The sequence below is a fragment of the Neophocaena asiaeorientalis genome, unplaced genomic scaffold (assembly GCF_003031525.2).
Source record: "Neophocaena asiaeorientalis asiaeorientalis breed wild unplaced genomic scaffold, Neophocaena_asiaeorientalis_V1.1 scaffold155, whole genome shotgun sequence".
NCBI classification, from domain to species: domain Eukaryota; kingdom Metazoa; phylum Chordata; class Mammalia; order Artiodactyla; family Phocoenidae; genus Neophocaena; species Neophocaena asiaeorientalis.
The window spans coordinates 3499869-3520560 of record NW_020173040.1 but is presented as its reverse complement, the minus strand read 5'-3'; the positions used below and the strand labels follow the sequence as shown (position 1 = coordinate 3520560).

The window sequence follows — 20692 nt, the reverse complement described above, 5'->3', positions numbered from 1 at the left end:
TTCTGAAGGGGATGCTAGGAGTGTGGAATTGAAAAGAGACCTCATAATTATAATAATTTATATATAATAAACTATTATGTATAATAAAAATTTGTTAATTTTTAATTATGCAGAGGAAAAAGACACACAGATGTGGAAATGTACTAGATACACTAAAGAAAAACAAAAACTGCACTGAAGGATTTATAAAAATAATTTGGATAAAACCGAAAGCATGCACAATGTGCCTGAAAGGGAAAACATGATGTTGTCAACGTGTCCATTCTCCACCAAATTAATCTATAATTTTAATATGATTCCCATTGAAATTTCAAATTGATTCCTTTGAGTCTTGAAAAAAAAATTTCAAAACTCATCTGGAAGACTAAACTTTTAAAAACAGGCAAGAACTTTTTTAAGAAGTAGATTCAAGTCTGGGATGGGGGTAGGGTAGGGCTTGCCCTACCAGTTATAAAAATAGAGAGTTAAGGTAATAAAAGTGGTGCTGTTCTGTGTATAGCACAGGGGATATAGCCAACATTTTATAATAACTGCAAATGGAGTATAATCTGTAAAAACACTGAATCATTATGTTGTATAGCTGAAACTAATATAATACTGTAAATCAACTACACTTCAATTTCTTAAAAGGTAGTATTGTTCTGGAATATGAATAAACAGACATGGGAATGGGACAGAATGAAAAGTCCAGAGATAGACAAAGAGTCACATCTGTACGTGTGTGTGCATACCTATGATAATGCTGTCAGAGTAGATACCGGCTCTCTTTTTGACTATCCAGCATACATTCCTGCCTTCCTTCCCTCAACCCTTCCTAACAGTACCTTAGTTTGGAGGATTATCTCTTGGATTCCACTGGTGGGACAGCTAAGCAGATTTTTTCTTACCCTGGCCAATCAAAATGCTCCCTCCCTGGACTCTGACTCTAGGACCAACGGACAAAGTGGTTAAGAACCACAGGAACTGTTCACTCCTGCAAAACTGCATCCTGAGGAGTTCAGGGTTCCCGCTGCAGACCCCCACTCTGGGTCAGGCTTTTGCAGCCACAGAAGCTCTTCTGGAACCAGCCAGTTTCCAGGCTTAATCTCTAACCCCTTGGATATTCAATAGGTCCAACCATCTCTCTAATAAATGGCCTTTGGCTTTGTCAGTTTTTGTAACTTGCTACCAAAGGACTCAATGTTCAGGTGGCATTTCATATCATCAGGGAAATATTAGGTTACTCGGGAAATAGTTTTAGGAAAGCTAGCTACCCATTTTAGAGGAAAAGGTTAAATTCATCAAATAAATTCAAGGATATTAAAGAGTTAATTATTTTAAAAAAAAGCACACCAGGGGAAATTATTGGGGTAACATGATCTTAGGAAGGAAAAGGTCTTTTTATTGGTTCTAAGGTAAGACCACAAAGGAAAACTTTAACAGCTTTGAACACACAAAAATTAAAATTTTTTCTATGTGAAAAAATAAAGGGCAAATAACAATCCAGAAATATATCTGACCCTATAAGCTGCAGGACTCAAAACCATAATATACAAAGAGCTCTTGCAAATAAATGTTAAATCTAAAAATGGGTAAAGGTCCCAGTCAGATCACAGAAGAAAAAGAAATATAAATGGTGCATATATAAATATATAAAATATATGTAATAGGTAAATATAAAATTGCATATAATTACATCTTTCCCATCCTTTCATGCAGCATACAGTATAGGGAAACAGGGTCTGAGATTAATACCAGGAGAAGTCAACCTTTCAAGACTGGGCACTTGTCTTTCTTTTGGATCTGGACCTCCAGGCACTTTCACTTCTTGTCACCCCAGTCACTCTGTCTTGGAAAATCGGAATCAGAGAAAAAACTGGCTAATCCTGTGTAGGTTGCCAGATTTTTACCATATTCACCACATTTAGTACTTAGGAAAAGAGAGGCTACCAAGTTACGAACAGAAGTTAGCAAGTCGCCCTTTCTGTTGGTGATGGGGCTCCAGGTTGTGTCAGTTCTTGGTAGTCCTGGGGAAATACTGCACTACAGCGAGAATATTCTGTGTCTATCATATTGGGATGAAATATGATCAGTGTGAGCTTGCCCGCACTGAACAGAAAATAACAAGACTAAGCTCTCAGTTTTGGGGACTCAGTAGGTGTTTCAGCACTCAGCCTGCACCGTACACTAGACTTGCTGGCCTTGGTAGATTAGGAATGTAAAGGGCAGCAGCTCCCCTTTGAACCCGATGGCATGGCTACAAGAAACGTAGGCACTGCCCTGCTACAGAAAAGCTTCAGGTAGTTCAGCATAGCCCCTGACCTCTCAGAAATCATGGCCACAGGTTGGCAAGTACATGGGCAGCTGTGAGGGGCATGGCTCTAAAAGGTAGCCTTGTGCCTTCTCTAAGTTAAAGAAACAAACACCAGCACCCCCATACCCAGTAGCCAGGGTCACATCAGGGGTCACACTGCACCTGTACTGAACGTCATGGGACACACTCTGATTTCTGCACCAGCCACACGCATATGTTACCGAAGCAGGAGCCAAGTTATGATAAGGAATGATGGTTACATTCAACAAACCAAAATGACCCCCTACCATGTCCATAGCACACCATCTACGGTTTTCCTAGATTGAAAAGACAGTTCTCTTTTTTAACTGAAAAATGAGAACTAAATTGTTTGGATGCACACATTATCAAGCTTGTATGTATCTCGGCACTTAAAATCGATTTACAAAACTGATTTTTAAAAATTCAGTGGAGACAAATATCAATGCAACAAATATTAAAATAAAATCGTTACTAAAGACATTTATTTTAAAATAGCATTACACTAATATACTATTAGTAACTGACTTATGAGTAGAACCAGTTTTAATTTGGGAGAATTTTAAAAAATCAATCATTGTGAATTCCTTAACACTAAAACATCAGAATGCATCCAAGGATACAATAACATTATTTTTGAAATCACTTTCATTCAAAATCAAAGCCTATGCCCTTTATCAAAAGGTCTGCATTTCATTACTCACCAACTGACAGCCTTCTAGGGAGTTGACTAGCTGAGCGTTCTGACAGGAGAGAATTGAACCAGCCAAATTCAGCATTACACATACTGCAGAGAGCAGCATGAAAAAGGTAATCTGGAAACAAACCAAACAAGAAATTGATTATTCACTTGGAGAGACTCAAAGGAAAAATTATTTGGCTTTCAAAAAGCTTTCAGATGATCTAGTAATTATATGAATAACATTTCTGTTTTCAAGGAAAGTATTATTTATTAAAATTTCAAATTCATATTACCTTAAGTCAAATAAAAAAGGTAAAGTCTCTGAAAAGCCATAGCCAGCAACCATGATTTTATTTGAAATATACTGTAAAATATTTTAGAAGCTAAACTTGAAAATACTATGCATCCTTCAGTCTCAAAATAGTGTTATATAGTCTCAGAAATAACAAGTAATAAATTACTAAAAAAAAATCAAGTGAAAGAAGTTTATTTATTAGAATGCCTTTAAGTTTATTTCTTTTAATTTTTGTTATGGAAAATTTCATACATATGCAAAACCAGAGAAAACAGTGTAACGCCCCGCATACCCATCTCCCAGCCTGTAAAAGTACTCAATATTTATTGAAAAAAATCTTCATGTAAGTGGACCATGCAGTTCCAACCTGTGTTGTTCAAGGGTCAACTGTATATATTATTCATATATTAAACATTATATTGTATTAACTAGACAACGGAACAATAGCCACAAACTTGACACCTCTGGGAAGGGTGAAAAGATACAAGGGTTTGATCTGGTCTGTAATGTTTTCTACTTTAAAATTTGAAACAAAATGGTTATCTACTGACGGTAAATTATTAACATCTCTACAAGAAAAGTGTGGGGAAAACATGTGCCTCAGATATAACTGACTCTGCATAGTGCATAATGATATTTTCCGCCCCATACAGATGAAAATCCCAGCATTAGAACACCCCAGAGGGGTAAGCGGTCATTGAGTAAGCAGAATGCTTAGCCAGGAGGTAATTCATACACTGAAATAAATGCAAACCAAGAAATGCCTTTAAGGACCAACTATATTCACTGATAAAATAAATGCAAATTCCAGTTCAACAGAATAAAGTAAAACCCAGTCATCTAACCCATTGCTCCACACCACCACATACCCACCAGATTCTTCTAGATGACTCTAGTCCAGGGTTGATCAATCCACATTTTTCTTTTTTTAAGTATTTATCTCATTTCATGATTAATTTGCAGTACCTTCCCCCAAAACAATCATACTTATTCACCTGCTGAATAATTAACAGTTGAACTTCTGTATATAAACAGCATTTTGCCAGAGACTATGGAGAAATACAATGAAAGGCCACTGTACCAGCTTTTCTTCAGGCTCATTTAATCCATACAACTAACTATGATATTCATACTTATTCACCTGCTGAATAATTAACAGTTGAACTTCTGTATATAAACAGCATTTTGCCAGAGACTATGGAGAAATACAATGAAAGGCCACTATACCTTTCATGATTAATTTGCAGTACCTTCCCCCAAAACAATCATACTTATTCACCTGCTGAATAATTAACAGTTGAACTTCTGTACATAAACAGCATTTTGCCAGAGACTATGGAGAAATACAATGAAAGGCCACTATACCAGCTTTTCTTCAGGCTCGTTTAATCCATACAACTAACTATGATATAATTATTGTTTTTCCCATTTTACACATAAAGAAATTGAGATTAAGGGAGCTTAAAACCTATGCCAAATCACCATGTTGCCATAGCATGAGCCGTAATTTGAATTCAGTCTATCAGACAACTTTGAAACCCCATATGCTATTCACTACATTACAGAGACCTCTCCAACCTGGGGTAGATCTTATTTTCTGCTCTTACTGTTTACATGGGCTCTACTCACCATAAACCATGAGTTATGTTTTTCCATAAAACCATACAACAGAGTCAGACTAGAAAAGTCACATTTTTGAACCAGTAATTCCAATTCGAGGAATGATTTAGAACAAGATAATGAAAGAAAACCTTAAAAAAATTTTTTTAACTGCTCCAGACCAAGAAAAAACAAATTTAAACAAATTTTAAGGAACAAAGTAACAACTAAAATCCCCCACAGCCCCGGACTGTGCCAAGATCTCTAGGTATACTTCCCTATCTAATTATCACACTACCACACACAACAACATGCATCATCAACCCATTTTACAGGTGAGGAAAGGTCTGTATACAACCTAACCTGCTTAAATTCCTACAGCCAGTTATGCAGAGGGAGGCTCTGATCCCACGTAGTCTGATTCTCAAGTAGGTATGGTTAATCATTAACACTTTTCTGTGACCCACAGTAAGTAATATATTTTACATCATGATCCAACATGCACACACACATAAAAATAGAGCAACTTCCACAAAACACTATTTACCTGAATGATACGTGGTAAAAATTTTCTTTTTTTGTTAAGATGCTGTTTTTCAGTAATGAAATCTTCTCATGACTTACGGTTAAAATAAGTGCACAATGCTTACTTGCTTCAAAAATACGGTGTTTATTATAACTATAGTAAAAAAAACCAAAAAAAACAAAAACAAAAACAAAAAACCAGAAAAAAAAGGAACTAAATGGTCAGCCACACAAAAACTTATCCGGAAAAAATACAACGCATACATTGCTTAGAATGACTCGTAACACTTACACACATGGGAAATATATTTTTAAAATGGCTATGCTAAGATAAATAGAGATGTAGGCAGTTACATTTTAGTTTTCAATTTATAGACTTTTATTTTTCCTTACAGAGTTGAGTAGTCCAGAGGCCAGACAAGAGCCACTTCGTTTTATTTCCCTGGTATGAAGCAACTTACTGACGTGTTCTTTCTTTTAAATGTCTATTTCCATAACATGGTACAAAACTTTCCAATTCGCTTTATAAAGCTAGCAAGATTTTTATACCGACAAAAAAAAATACAGACAGTAAGACAAACCAAAACAAAATAAAGCATCCCCTAATATTTTTATAAATGAAAATTCGGAACCAAAGTGACTTATAATATCACAAGAAGAAAAGATTGCAAACACATCCTAAAACTGTTACACACATTTAAAGGTTACAGCAAGATGCTCCCTCCCACCCCCAGCCCTTCCCCAGCGTCTCTCCGAGTCTGTCTCAGGTTTCAAGAGGAAGGGGCTGGGGTTGGGGCCGTGCCCCCGATCTGGGGTCTGGCCCTGGCCTCCTCCTCCGCCAAAGCCTCACAGTACTGCGCCGGCCAGTCCTTGGGATCCTGATTGTGGACTTTGGCCACGAACTTGAGCACCTTCATCTTGCTGGTCTCCAGGTTGGTGCGCGGGCCCCACTGGAGCTCGTAGTCCACGGGGTCCGTGTGCGGGATGCGCCGGTACTCCAAGTACCGCTGCCGCACGAAGTCCTCGGTGATGAGCTTCTTCGGATCCCCGAAGATGAGGTGCTTCTTGGTGGGGTGCACCCCGAGGCGCCGCAGGAAGTCCCAGACCTCGGTCTCCTTGATGCTGTTGCCCTTCATGAAGATGAGCCCCAGCACGATCATGAGCAGCCCGGTGGTGGGAGTGCCCTGGTCGCCGCGCATCTCCGCGTCCTCCTCCACCGGCTCTAGTGTGTTGACCAGGATGTAGGTGTTACTCCTCTCCAGGCGCTCGGCCGCCCGCCGCAGCAGCTCCGGGAGCACGTCCTTGTAGTCCCCGACCACGTGCCGCAGGATGTCGGTGCGACGGATCGGGATCTTCCTCTGGTCCTTGATCAGCAGGAACTGCACCAGCTCCGCCACCTTCAGCTCCAGCTGCTTCTGCGACCGCGGCCCCGGCGCGGGGGAAGCCTCGGGCCGCCGGCCGCCCTGCGATGCGGCGCTGCCCGGCCCGCGGGATGTGCTCGGGGCCTCCTCGCCGCCGCTGCCCAGCTCGGCCTGGGTGCCGGCGCGGCCCCGGCTCTTCGGCTTTTGCGACATGTCGCGGCGGCGAGACCCGCGCTACGCGGACACCCCGTAACTAGCAGCTGAGGCGATGAGGGTCTGCGCGCAGCTCCTCCTGGCGGCCCTGGGCGGGGCCGGAGAGGGCGCGGTTGCGTCACAGAGGCTGCGCGCTGCGTCAGGGGGCTGCGCGGTTGCGTCACGGAGGCTGCGCGCTACGTCATCGAGGCCGCGCCGTGTCTGGGGGTCGGTCTGGTTCGGCCGGCTGTTGCGCCGTGGCGGCGTCTCCGCGCAACCCTGCGGGTCCCAGCCGTGTGTTTTATTAGAATTAAGTGTCGTCCTTACGAAACCCTGAAGATAGAGAACAGGAAGCAAAGGTCCTGAGCCGCTCAGCTCAGGACCGCACAGCTCAGGCCAGATCCGTAGAAAGTGAGTATCGAGAGCTCTGAAATCGGGACTGTTTGTAGGTGGAGGAGACTCCCAGGAAGAACGTGGGAGAAAAATAAGGTTAAGAGCGTGGAAGGGAAGTAAAAGCATTTCTTTCCCCACAAAACTGAGCATAAAAAGGATAAAAGACCCTGAGGACTAGTTTGCCGTCGCCAGCCGCCCCCACCCCCAACCATTTCCTACCAGTAACTTTCTCTAAAGCCCCCGAGTCTGTTTAGAAAGAATATTAAAGGCAGCCTTGCCTCGCAAGCAGGGCTTTCCCAATCTTTTCACCATTTTAGCATTGATACTCTGTGCATAATAAACTCCAGCCGGACAGCTGCGTCAAAGCCATCCCAGAAAGCACATTTTAGTTAGGTCCGGTGAGTTTATCTTTTGGAAAGCACATGCTCATGGAAATTGCCTGGGCCCACACCACAATTTTTGCAGAAATGGCTAAGAGAACGCTACCAACAGAGAAACGTGCTCTCTCAAGAGATTACCGTTTAATTTGGGGCATCCCTGATCAAGAATTGCAATCATGTGAATCTCTTAAATGTCTTAATATATCAGCCTTAGGACTCAATGAGAAAGAAATGAGAAAGAAAAGAGAACCCAAGGGTATCATCCCTCATAATCTGTGACGTGCACTTTATATAAATATATATATATACATTTTTAAATTGTGCAAATCTAATAGCCAATGTGAGTCATTCCATTAACTCATACCATTTGCAGTCTGCTGCCATTACTTCCACAGAGCTCAGCAAATGTGTTCCTTTTGTATTAACTTACTTGCAAAGAAGAAACTGAATTTACCTCTCTTTTTTTAAAAAATATATTTTATTTACTTATTTTTGGCTACATTGGGTCTTCGATGTGGTGAGCGGGCTTTCTCTAGTTGCGGTGAGAGGAGGCCACCCTTCATTGTGGTGTGCAGGCTTCTCACTGCGGTGGCTTCTTGTTGCACAGCACGGGCTCTAGGCACTTGGGCTCCAGTAGTTGTGGTGCACGGGCTTAGTTGCTCCACGGCATGTGGGATCTTCCCGAACTAGGGCTCAAACCCGTGTCCCCTGCATTGGCAGGCGGATTCTTAACCACTGCGCCACCAGGGAAGCCCCCTCATTGTAGTTCTGATTTGCATTTCTCTGATAATTAGTTATGTTAAGCATCTTTTCATGTGCCTCTTGGCCATCTGTATGTCTTCTTTGGAGAAATGTCTATTTAGGTCTTCTGTCCATTTTTTGATTGGGTTGTTTGTTTTTTTTATACTGAGCTGCATGAGCTGTTTGCATATTTTGGAGATTAATCCTTTGTCCATTGATTCGTTTGCAATTATTTTCTCCCATTCTGAGGGTTGCCTTTTTGTCTTATTTATGGTTTCTTTTGCTGTGCAGAACTTTTAAGTTTCATTAGGTACCATTTGTTTGTTTGTTTTTTTATTTCCATTACTCTAGAAGGTGGATCAAAAAAGATCTTGCTGTGATTTACATCAAGGAGTGTTTTTCCTATGTTTTCCTCTAAGAGTTTTATAGTGTCCAGTCTTATATTTAGGTCTTTTAGTCCATTTTTAGTTTATTTTTGTGTATGGTGTTAGGGAGTGTTCTAATTTCATTCTTTCACATGTAGCTGTCCAGTTTTCCCAGCACCACTTATGATGAGACTCTCTTTTCTCCATTGTATATTCTTGTCTCCTTTGTCATAGATTAGTTGACCATAGGTGCATGGGTTTATCTCTGGGCTTTCTGTCCTATTCCATTGATCTATGTTTCTGTTTTTGTGCCAGTTCCATACTGTCTTGACTACTGTAGCTTTGTAGTATAGTCTGAAGTCAGGGAGCCTGATTCCTCCAGCTCCATTTTTTTTCTCAAGATCGCTTTGGCTGTTTGGGGTCTTTTTCTCCATACAAATGTACACATCCAACATATTAGGACAGCAAAACAAACAAAACTGAGCTAAACTAAGCAAGTGCTGGGGAGGATACAGAACAACTGCTAGTGGGATGTAAACGTCACTCAGATAAACAGTTTGGTAACATCTTACAAAGTTAAAAGTTACATTTACATCTGACCCAGCAACCCTACTCCAAGGTATTTCACTGAAAAAAATAAAAATTTACATCCATACAAAAACATACACACAAGTGGCTATAGGAGCTTTATGCATAATCACCAAAAGTGGAAATAAAGCAGTATTTTAATGGGTTAAGAGATAAAGCAGCTGTGTTACATCCATACAAATGAATAGCACCCAGCAATAAAAAGGAACACAATTACTTATAGGTACAACAGCATGGCTGAGTCAAATGCATCATGCTAAACTCATGAAGCCAGTCTCAAGAGAGTACGTTTTGCATGAGTCCATGTAGATGACCTTCTGGAAGAGGAAAAACTACAAGAGTGGAGAACAGATCATTTGTTTCCAAGGATTAGCAGTGGGGTCAAAGACTTGACCATTGCAATGTGGTGATCACGGGGCCCAGGAACAAGTGTCAGGACTGCCAGGCAGTGTGGCGGGTACGCTGTGGGCTGCTGTCACAACCAGGGCCAGTGATCCTTTGGGACGGGAAGTGGTACCCAGCCTGGGGCAAGTGGGGTGGGTACAGGCCAATCGTGGGAGGCCCAGTGCTCAGGGAGCCTAAGCATTCAGTGGAGGGAGTAAACTGGAGTCGGGGTGACCCGGAAAATCTCCAGGACTACAGCAATCCTTGGTGATGGAAGCTGGGGACAGAGCACGTGGTGCTTTCCAAATACAGGGCCTTAGGGCATGAGCTTGCTCACTTGAATATTAAAGGAAATGGTGATCCTGTATGGCTGGAAGACTTAAGACACCAAGATAGTCACATTTACCGAGAAGAAAGAGAGATCTTATTTCTAGGGAAAAGCTAAATATAACCAGTGTAGAAGACCATGTGACAATGTCTTCTTAGTTAACTTTTAGAATTCAGCACATTTCTAAAAAGATAGACTTTTCTTTCTGATCACACTAAGCCAATTTTTAATACTTGTCTGATATTTTTTTCCCAAGAGGAAGTTCTATCAAAGGACCTGAGACCGACAGAAAAGATATTGGCAAATATTCTTTTTTAAGTTCATTTGCCAAGAACCCAGCTGTTTAAAGCAGTAGTTCTCTCTAGCTTTCTGTAACTAAATGAGAACATTAAATTTCAAATGTATCTCTCTCCTAAAGCCATACAGGGTACCCTATCCTTTCTTTTATACAAAAAATATAGGATGATTACTTGCTCAGATAGAATGAAAATTTGAACAGCCACCTTGTAAAAATTAATAATATATGATTTTCAGCTAACATATAAAATACTCAAAGTTGAATAAAATAAAAGTCAAGGGACTTCCCCGGTGGTCCAGTGGGTAAGACTCCACGCTCCCAATGCAGGGGGGCCCAGGTTCGATCCCTGGTCGGGGAATTAAATCTCACATGCATGCCACAACTAAGACCTGGTGCAGCCTAAATAAATACTTAAATAAATACATAAAGTTTTTTTAAAAAAGAAAATACTTATAAAAACAAGTCAAATAAAATACTTGAATATTTAAATAATCTGAACATACTGATCACTCCCATTACCTTTATCATAAATATCACTTAACAGTGAAAAATTAATATTAATAAGCTGGGTGGTTTGTAGATGAGACATTTAGACACAGATTCTTCCCACTGGTGTTTATAATCCAGCTTTGGTTGAAATATAAATATAGCAAAAAACATAAAAGGAAGAAATCATATTCAGGGAGAAAACAACTTCCCTATTGCTATAGACTGAATTGTGTCCTCCCAAAATTCTTATGTTGAAGTTCTAACCCCCAATGTGACTGCATCTGAAGATAGGACTTTCAGGAGGTAAATTAAGGGTAGATGAGTCATAGGGTGAGGTCCTAATCTGGTAGGATTTGTGGCCTTTACACAGAGGGGAAGAGCAAGAGAGTATGGCCTCTCCACGGGCACCCAAGGACAGGCCATGTGGTGACTCGGCCAGAAAGCAGCAAGTCAGGAAGCGGGCTCTCGCCAGAACCTGACCAGAACTTTGAGACAATCCACATCTGTTGTTAAGCCACCCCGTCTGTGGTGCTTTGCCATGGTCGCCCCAGCTGACCAAGACATCTACTAAGGAGTTTTTATTTATCCTATTTTAGAATAATACGTTTGGTTAAATGTCAACTAATGAGTGATAATGTTTTTACATATTTCTGTGACTTTTCTGGGAGACAAACAGTTGAAAATTATCTAAGTTTCTTTCCCCAAGATCCCTGTCTACAGATCACTTCTTTTATATACACTGTAACCTCAACAATTACCACCACCACCCCGAACAAAAATTTGGACCCTCTGATGCTTGTTTAAACACGGGGTGACTTGTTTTGACACTTTTTCTAAACTCACTCCTGGTAAAGGCTGGTCACAGACAAAGCAGAGAACTCTTCAAGTCTCAGCCTCAAAAGCTCAGTGACATTACCCCAGGCAGGTCAGCGTCACTCAAAAAGCATGGTCTGGGGGCCCAGCTGCCACCCCTCGCCCACTGGCTGACCCAGTGGGATCACCTCCTTTCTCTCTGACCCCGTGTCCTCTTCAATAACATGGGGATCAGAGCTTTCCTGGGGTCAGTGGGAAGGTGAAAGACACAAACATAAAGCGCCTGGGGCAGTTCCTGGCACAGAGTAGGAAGCGATTTCTAGAATGATTGACAGTGTTACAATAGCAGAAGATGCGCTTGGAGAGTAGTCATGGATTCCAGCCTGGTTCCCAGAATAATTTCTTTAAAGAATGTCTTCAGCTCTTGTCTCCCAAAGCCTGCTCACATGTTGTGGGACTGTCAACACCGTCACGGTAATTGCCGCCATGGCCCGAGGTCCCCTCCCGCCCTTCCTCACATAGGTAGCATCACACAAAGAGCACAGGCTCCAGACCAGGACTCTCTGGGTCCAAACCTCTGTGCCTCAGGTGACTCACCAATAAAAGCTGTTTGATAGGAATGCCTATCACACAGGATAACGTGAAGAGTTTAAAATGGTACCCAGTGAGCCCTCTGTATAGCCTGGTACAGGTGGTCCTCTGTGGATGTCCACCTGGCCTCTGCAGGTGACCCAGGTGCAAGGCCCCCCCCACCCCGCTCGGGTTCCCTCCCAGGTCTGCTCCGTGGAATGCAGGCCCACAAGCCCCAGCTCCTCGTGAAACCTACAGGGCAGATGGCTCAAGAGATCAACCAAAAAAGGAAGACAGAGGCACAGTGTTCTCTCTGAACTGAGAGGGGCCTTGGGGACAGAAATAAGTGGCAAAACAGGAGGTCCCAAAGGCTCCTGACTCCTGCCCTGCCCTCATCTTCCAAGGTAGCCGTGAGACAGGAGGCAAGTTGGCAGCGTCCTGAGAATTCTCACCTGCAAGTCGCTCTAGGGAAATCCCTTTGGAATAGAGGCTCATATCGTGCATGTATGAGCTCCACAAAGGAAGAAGGGCCAGGATGGAGGGCCGGGCCAGTGCTTGTGGGGTGGGACCTGCCCGGCTTGGCCAAGGGGACAGTGCTTGAGTTTCTGGGAGGAAAATAAGACCCCGGGGCCTTCGTAGCAGCAGCCTTGGTGTTTTGGTCTCCCCACCCTCTCCTGGGGGTAGAAACCAGGCTGGTGGAGGGCCACAAACTTGTCAGCATGCAGGAACCCAGGAGCACAGGCCAGAGCATTGCGACAGAGCGCTGCCAGGTGCGCCTGCAACAGATACGCTCCCACAGCAGCACAGGTAAACGCACAGGACCAGAAAAACTGCGAAACAGCCTGACAACTGACCAGAAAACAGACCAAGAAACGTAAGCTCCCAGAGCACCACACGGAACCCCAGATCCTAATCAGAACATCAATCCAACACCAGGAGGACTGGAGCTGATACACGGGGAGACAAGAGTCAGAACTGAGGAAGCCAATTACAGGGTGAGAATTAGACCTGCACCGTCATCACACAGCTAATAAACAACTTGGAAAGTGAGGAACAGAGCAGATGTGAGTGACAATCTCAGTAACACCGGGGGTGAAGTGTGAGATCGCCACCGTAACTGCGTGGAGGAAGAAAGAGAGGGGTGATAATACAACGCACAGGGTCTGGGGGGCGCTGGCAGTGTTCTCCCTTCACTCTAGAAACTAGCGTGTCTTCTTGGGAAGGAGAACCAACCTCAAGTTTAGAAGTAACTCTGGTCTCACGTCAGTGCTGCTTCTGTTAATTTCAAATAAAAACAGCTGTTTAAAACCCAGGCAGTGTCATTCCCTAGTAGCTCCTGTCTTTTACCAGCATATGCATCCAGGGATTTCTCAATTTATAGACACTGAATAGGAAAGACTGACCATTTCTGGATGGTATCAATACAACTCTGTTTATTGCTTTTGCTGTTGTCATTTTCTGTTGTGCTTAGTTTATTAGAAATGTGCATGGGTTTAATGTTTTTTAATGTCATCATTAATGTAAAAGGAAGACAATCCACTCAACGTTCCTTCGATAAACGTATCTGTTGAACACTGTAAAGCTGTAAGCCAGACAGAGCTCGCCCAGCTGCAGGTAAGATCAGGGAAGCTGGCAGAATCGGGAAGACAGAGGCTAATCTAAACGCAATTCATTCTGGAAATGCAAGTGTGATTTAACATTAGGAAATACAGTCCATCACATGCATAGAGCTAAAGAGAAAAATCACACGAGCATCTTGGGGATGCAGAAAAGGTATGCGATTCAGCATCTGTTCATATGAAAAACACTCAATAAAATAGGAATTGAGGGAAAGGATGAGTCTATCCCAACATGATAGAAGATATATGTACATTTACAACATAAACCTCAGCTCGAAAACCAGCATCTTAATGAACACAGGAGAATGTGAGGCTTTTCTGCTCAAGTCTGCAGCAAGACAAGGGCACCCTCCATGTCCATGACTCTTCAGCACTGAGTTCGAGGGATTCGCCCATTATTTAGACAAGAGAAATAAACTGAAGGCATAAAGATTGTGAAAGAAGAGGTTAAGTTATCCTTATTTGTAGTTCATGTGCTTATACATGTGGAAAGTCACGAGTCCTTGCGCCAAACAAGCGCACACACACATACACACACACACAAAAAAAAACAGGAAGAAAACTTAGTTTTAAAGAACAGGTTGTAAAATAAATACACAAAATCAATAATGTTCATTCACACCAAAGACAACAGTTGGAACACGTAGCTGAAGACCACATTTACAAGAGCAAAATAGGTAAATGAGTACTATCACTGGAGACTTGACAAGAAATGTCTAAAGCCTGTATAAACAAAACTGTGAAACACTCAGGAAGAAAAAGGAAGTTTGAATAAGTGGAAAGATATGCCATGTTCCTGCACAAGAAGATTCAACATCACATAGATGTCGATTCTCTCAAAGTTAATCTACAAATTCAATATCATATCAATTTAAAAATCACATCGTTTCCTAAAGCCAGGCAAGTTGATTATACAGTTCATTCAGCAGAACCACCAAGCCAGAACTGCTAATGAAACCTTAGCAAAGCAGAACAACGAGGAAGGCTAACCACACCAGATACCATAGTGTATTATAAAACCTCTGTTATCAAAACAGCATGGTGATGGCGTATGGATTCACAGACCAATGGAAGAGAATCTAAATATCCAGAAATAGACCCTTTGTCTATGGAAATCTAGTACATGATAAAGTTGCCATTTAAAATCACTGGGGGAGGACTTCCCCGGTGGCTCAGTGGTTAAGAATCCGCCTGCCAATGCAGGGGACACAGGTTTGAGCCTGGGTCCGGGAAGATCCCACATGCCGCGGAGCAACTAAGCCTGTGCGCCACAACTACTAAGCCTACGTGCCACAACTACTGAAGCCCACGTGCCTAGAGCCCAGGCTTCCCAACAAGAGAAGCCACCACAATGCGAAGCCCGCGCACCGCACGAAGAGTAGACCCTGTTCGCCCCAACTAGAGAAAGCCCATGAGCAGCAACGCAGACACAGCACAGCTAAAAATAAATAAATAAAATTTTTTTAAAAAATAAAAAGAATTGTTTAAAAAAAAATCACTGGGGGAAAAACGGACTTTTTAATAAGTGGTATTGATATAACCAGGTAGCCACATAGAAAAGGAAAAATATACATCTGTTTTGCACAAATTATATCAGGATTAATTCCAAATAGATCAGAAACTTGAGAGAGGGAGAGATCCCATTTAATATTAGAAGAGAACAAAGAGTTCTTCCCTCTATGACCTACAAATTGAGAAACTGCACTATTACTCACACTCCAAAGCAATAGAGAAAAGACTGATACATTTAACTACATAAAATAAAAATCTTTACATGTCAAAACCCCACCAGAAGTAAGTAAGAAAGACAAATGACACATTAGGGAGTAGGGTGTAACTTGCATCACAGACGAAAGCATAACAGCCCTCCGTATAAAGAGGACAATGCAGCTGTAAGAAGGATAGGAAATATCTCTGTACAGAGACCAACCCCCAGGATATACCTTAAGTTACACACCGAGGACCAGGACAGTAGGACAGTGCGTGTAGCACGCACATATACAGGCAGTGTGCGAAGAGTGCACATACTCGCTTATCATTTTTAAATGAAAGCATAGGGACTTCCCTGGTGGTGCAATGGTTAAGACTCTGAGCTCCCAATGCAGGGGGCCCAGTTCAATCCCTGGTCAGGAAACTAGATCCCACATGCATGCTGCAACTAAGAGTTCACATGCCACAATTAAGGAGCTGGCGAGCCACAACTAAAGGAGCCCGCGAAGCCACAACTAAGGAGCCCACTTGCCGCAACTAAGAAGCCCACTTGCTGCAACTAAGACCCGGTACAACCAAATAAATAAAATAAATAAATATTTTAAAAAAACAACAACAAAAAAGCGAAAGCATAAAGCCAAAACCTAAGAGTGGTTGCTCTGGGGTGGGGGTGAGGGTGGCAGTGGCAGGGGACAAGGGCGTGGAGGCATAGAAACAGAATAAACGGGACAGGGATGACAACTAGAATCCTCCAAAAATCCTTTGTTGTACAGATTTGACTCTGTAACAGTAAATGTTCTATATAATCATGAAATGAAATTCAATCAAAACATCTCTAAAATCAGAACAAAATGAAACAAACCAGTATACTGGGTTGGCAGCTTAACTACAGAGAATGGTTTTAAAAAGACCGTAAAATAAGTAATTTCACTGTATCTCTCTAGGAGTGTACATCCTGAGACATAATCAAGGGATATGTGGGTGCTACAGCCCATCTGGTCCAGCAAGAAAAGATAAGAGAGAGAGATTTAAGTGACATAACAACCAAATACAAAAAGACAGAGGGACACAGACAGATACAGTTAGAGAAATCGGAACATTGCACAGTTGATGATAAAACAAATCACTGGTATTTATTGGGTGTGATATTGGCATTGCAGCTATTTAATTTTCTTTCAGAGATATATACTTCAGTGTTTTGAATGAAATAATATGATGCTCAGGATTGCTTGAATAATCCAAGGGAGAAATGGTAAGGGGTAGTGGGGAAAGAATGGCCAGGAGTTGTTGTAGCTGAGCGATGGGGGCACAAAGGTTCAATGCATATTATATTCTTTACCCGTGCATACGTTTGTGCATGTTATTAATTATGCCTGTGTCTGTACATAATTATCCACAATTAAACATTTTTAAAAAAACATGAAAAATGCAGGTTCAGATCTCAGCTCTGCTACTTAGTCATGTAGCCAAGTTTTTACAATGTCCTATGTTTTGGGAACCACAGTTCCTTCATTTTTAAAAGAGGGCCCTTAAACTGAAGTCAGAAGGCAAATTAACAACATAACCCAGGCCCATCATGGAGAAGAACTGAACTAAGGCTCGTTATTTTTTATATTTATATGAACAAAAAACAAATAAATACAAAAGTATAATTCTGCCAAATTACTAAGAACATTTTACTTAACACAAAACCAAAGTAAGATTGCAAACGATGCTTTCAAGGGGAAATAAAGAATTGAGCATTTCAGTTTCATAATTACACAAAATAGCAATGCTATAATAGGACTAAACTCATGCCCAAATGTATCTCTCAATTATTGCCAAACTCAAATACCAGATGCAATGCACTAATTCTGAGTAACATCCATAAAACTACATACAGCTATTACCATAAATAATATTAAATTTGTGGGACCACAGATGCTATGCTAAGTCTGATGTGCCTAAAACTTTGCTGACATATTCTGCCCTATTGTTTCATAAAAAACCACAGTAATCAGATTAGGTTAATTATCAAGCCACAGACAAAAGATTCTTCCTTTTAAAATACCCGGGTAAACAGAATAATTTAAAATGAAGAAATATTTTAATAAAAATAGTCAGGGAGAGACCTCAAAGCATTAAGGAACTAGATCTGTACACTCTCGGGGTTTACATTCAAAGAATCAAATTTAAACTCATCACTTATGCAAAACGGAACACGAATCTCCCATTAAAATTATCATAACTGCTGGCTTGTTAAAACACTCAAGTGTATTACACATACCAGAGGAAAATTCAATATTATATCATTCCAATAATGTTTCTCTTTTAATGCAGAAAACATGGAGTTTGACCATAAAGCAATGGGAGATGCTACAGATTCATGCAAAATGAATCTTTCCTGCTTTAGAGGGCAACCACTCAAGGAGGCAGCAGGTGTCACAGCAGCAAAGTCCAGAACTGCCACACCTGTGACAGGTATGGGATGGCGAGAAGGAGGAGTCCAGCCTGATCCACAGAAAAGACCCGAGGTTGATGTCTGGTGAATAAAGGGGACCAGGCCAGGCGTCCTCCTGTGATGCTGCTGTGGCTGTGGCTTTTTCACCGTGGGAGGGCAAGTAATTTTAAAACAATGTGAACTCACCTCCCAGCTGCCTTCTTTTGAAAACAGGCTCTCGCTGGGTTTATCAATCGCCCACCCAAACCTGGCTCTCACAGTTAGCCCCGATTTCAGGTGTAAATTTTCATAGTTTCCAGACAGCTGTTCATACATTGATGGCAAGTTCTCCACACACTTGGAGTAATGATGCCTTCCTGTCAGTTGGCTCAGTGTGAGAGATGCAAACCAGCAAAGATTAGGGGGAAACCAGTGTCTGGATGCTCGCTCCACACATCTACTGTCACACAGCCCTTCCCTCTGCAAAACTGATACCAAGAGAAGCCAATTTGCTAAGAATCACAGGTAAAATTAAAACCTAAAATTTAACCATATGCCCCGTAAAATACCTATTCTATTTTTTGTTAAAGCTATGAAAAATAATTATTCCTCACTTCTACATTCGAGCTGCATCCTCAAACTGAGGGAGAATCCTGCAGGAAGGTTCTAGAGTGTAAGCAGCTTTTGGCAGGAAAGAGCTCTCTGCAGGAGGCTCCTTTGTCTTGTCACCAGCCTTAAACCAGGCACCCCCAGGCTCTACTCATCTCCGGCCCAAGCACACCTTTCAAATCTTGGTAACCTGTCGGTTCTTCCCGTAGATCAAAGACGTGGAAATGAAGAATAAGTAAGTAACCGATGACCAGATCTCTTCCCTAGCTTCCCCTTCGGTAATCACGTGAACAGAACGAACGGTGTGAACAGGATAGCATCACGAGGATTGACAAGCCTGCACTCGGTGGAGAGGGTGATGATGGGTCTGACACCCCCCCCCATGTCTACGATTAACTGAGATGACTTCCTTTTTTCCCTTTAAAACTTTCATGGCCGAGCAGAATCTTCGGAGGTGGTTTTGGGGGACACTGAGTCCACCATCTCCCCAGACTGCCAGCATTCTGATTAAAGACAACCTTCTGTTCTACCAACACCTGCCTCTCTTGAGTATTGATTTTTGAGTGGTGAGCAGCTGGACCTGATTCAGTAACAAGAGAGCTTCTCGTTGCTCCCATGGTCACTGAACACATCTGAAAACAGTAACAGCAGCCTCCTTGCTTTTCCTTTCACATGAATGGAAAGAGGAGGTTGTGTGGGGGTTTTCCACACCCACAACCAGTTCTCCAACTCTCAGACGCCAACTGGGTGTCCAACAATTCCAGTCAATTCTGACACTAACTAACCAGAGTTCGTGCAAGCCCCAGGGTTCAGGGCTCAGCCTCACACCACTGCCCCCACCTCGGAAGTTAGTCCTGAGACCTGGGGCCACCTGTACTTCTGGCTCCAAATCAGAGGTTCCCATAACCCCTGCTGAGGTTCAGTAATTTGCTAGAATGGCTCATAAAACCAGGAAAACAATGCCTACTGCTTTATTATAAAGGATACAACTCACAACAGCGAAATGGAAGAAACACATGACAAGGTGTGGAGGGCTTTGATGGGTGGCACAGAGCTTCCATGCCCTCTGTGGGTGCACCACCCTCCCAACACTGCCATGTGTTGACCAACCCCATTATTTAGGTTTTTTAAATGGAGGCATGATTGATTAAATCACTGGCCATTGGTGACTGAACTCAATCTCCAACCCCTCCGCTGTCCCAGGAGGCTGGGGTCTAGGGCTGAAAGTTCCAATCCTCTAATAATAGCTTGGTCTTTCTGGGACAGGCCCCATCCTGAAGCTGTTCAGAGGACCCCAGCCAAGAGTCATCTCATTAGCAGATAGAAGTCACTCATCACTCAGGAGACTGGAAAGGTTTTACTCAGTGCCAGGCACAGTGAACAAAGAACAAATGCATATATTTATTTTACTGCACAGGTCTCCCAAGTTGTTTCAACCCTCAGGTTTCTCCTTAGAGACTAGTGGAGAGAGACTAGTAGAAAATCTGGGCCAAACCCTCCTTCAAAGCACTAACTAGTTTTTTTAAACAAGAAGCTCAGACAGCTCTAGTCTCCTCTGCAGTAAGACAAGGATGTTTAGGTTGAGTGAATTACAAGATCACCAACTGTTGAAAAACTTCCTGAATTCCCAACTATCCAAACTAATTCCTGCCATGCATTTGACAGGGGAGCATGGGAAGGGCACTTCCTGACCCCATGCCCCTCTGGCCTTCCTGTTATACCTAAGGGGGGGATTAAAAGGCTAAGACACATGTATGAAAGCACAGGGCCACGGCCCATAGGAGCCTGAAATCACAGAACGCTTTCCCCCAGCCCCATAAACCTCCCCACCACATTAACATGGCTCCAGTACGCTGACGGTGGATTTTAGCTGAAAGAGCTTGCAAGACACAAGGAGCAGTCCTTAGGGAAGTCCAAGCCCAAGGGAAACAGATGACGCTGAAGCCACTGGCACCTCCAGCAAGAACAAACATCAAACAGAAACCAAATCCCAGCCTTGTAAACATAAAATCTCACATTTA

The 20692-nt window shown here is 42.4% G+C and overlaps 2 protein-coding genes and 1 long non-coding RNA gene across 3 annotated transcripts in view; 1 reads left to right on the top strand and 2 right to left on the bottom strand.

The window, feature by feature from the left end:
- The window catches only part of ENTREP2 (endosomal transmembrane epsin interactor 2), a 171599-nt gene that overhangs the window by 95675 nt on the left and 55232 nt on the right, over nucleotides 1–20692 (bottom strand). Inside the window, exon 3 of the mRNA XM_024742732.1 lies at nucleotides 3016–3126. Coding sequence (XP_024598500.1) covers nucleotides 3016–3126 — 111 coding nt within the window. The remainder of the gene's footprint in view (nucleotides 1–3015; nucleotides 3127–20692) is intronic.
- Nucleotides 5538–7073, bottom strand: NSMCE3 (NSE3 component of SMC5/6 complex). The gene has a single exon (XM_024742817.1). The coding sequence runs from the start codon at nucleotides 6984–6986 to the stop codon at nucleotides 6183–6185; it is 804 nt and encodes a 267-aa protein (XP_024598585.1). The 5' UTR covers nucleotides 6987–7073; the 3' UTR covers nucleotides 5538–6182.
- LOC112398332 (uncharacterized) lies at nucleotides 7231–19174 on the top strand. Its single transcript, XR_003002990.1, has 3 exons — nucleotides 7231–7376; nucleotides 17963–18103; nucleotides 18881–19174. It is a non-coding gene; the product is annotated as an uncharacterized LOC112398332 (long non-coding RNA).

What these genes read in the sequence shown, in the direction of transcription:
- NSMCE3 (XM_024742817.1), bottom strand. Translation starts at nt 6,986, where the DNA reads ATGTCGCAAAAGCCGAAGAGCCGGGGCCGCGCCGGCACCCAGGCCGAG.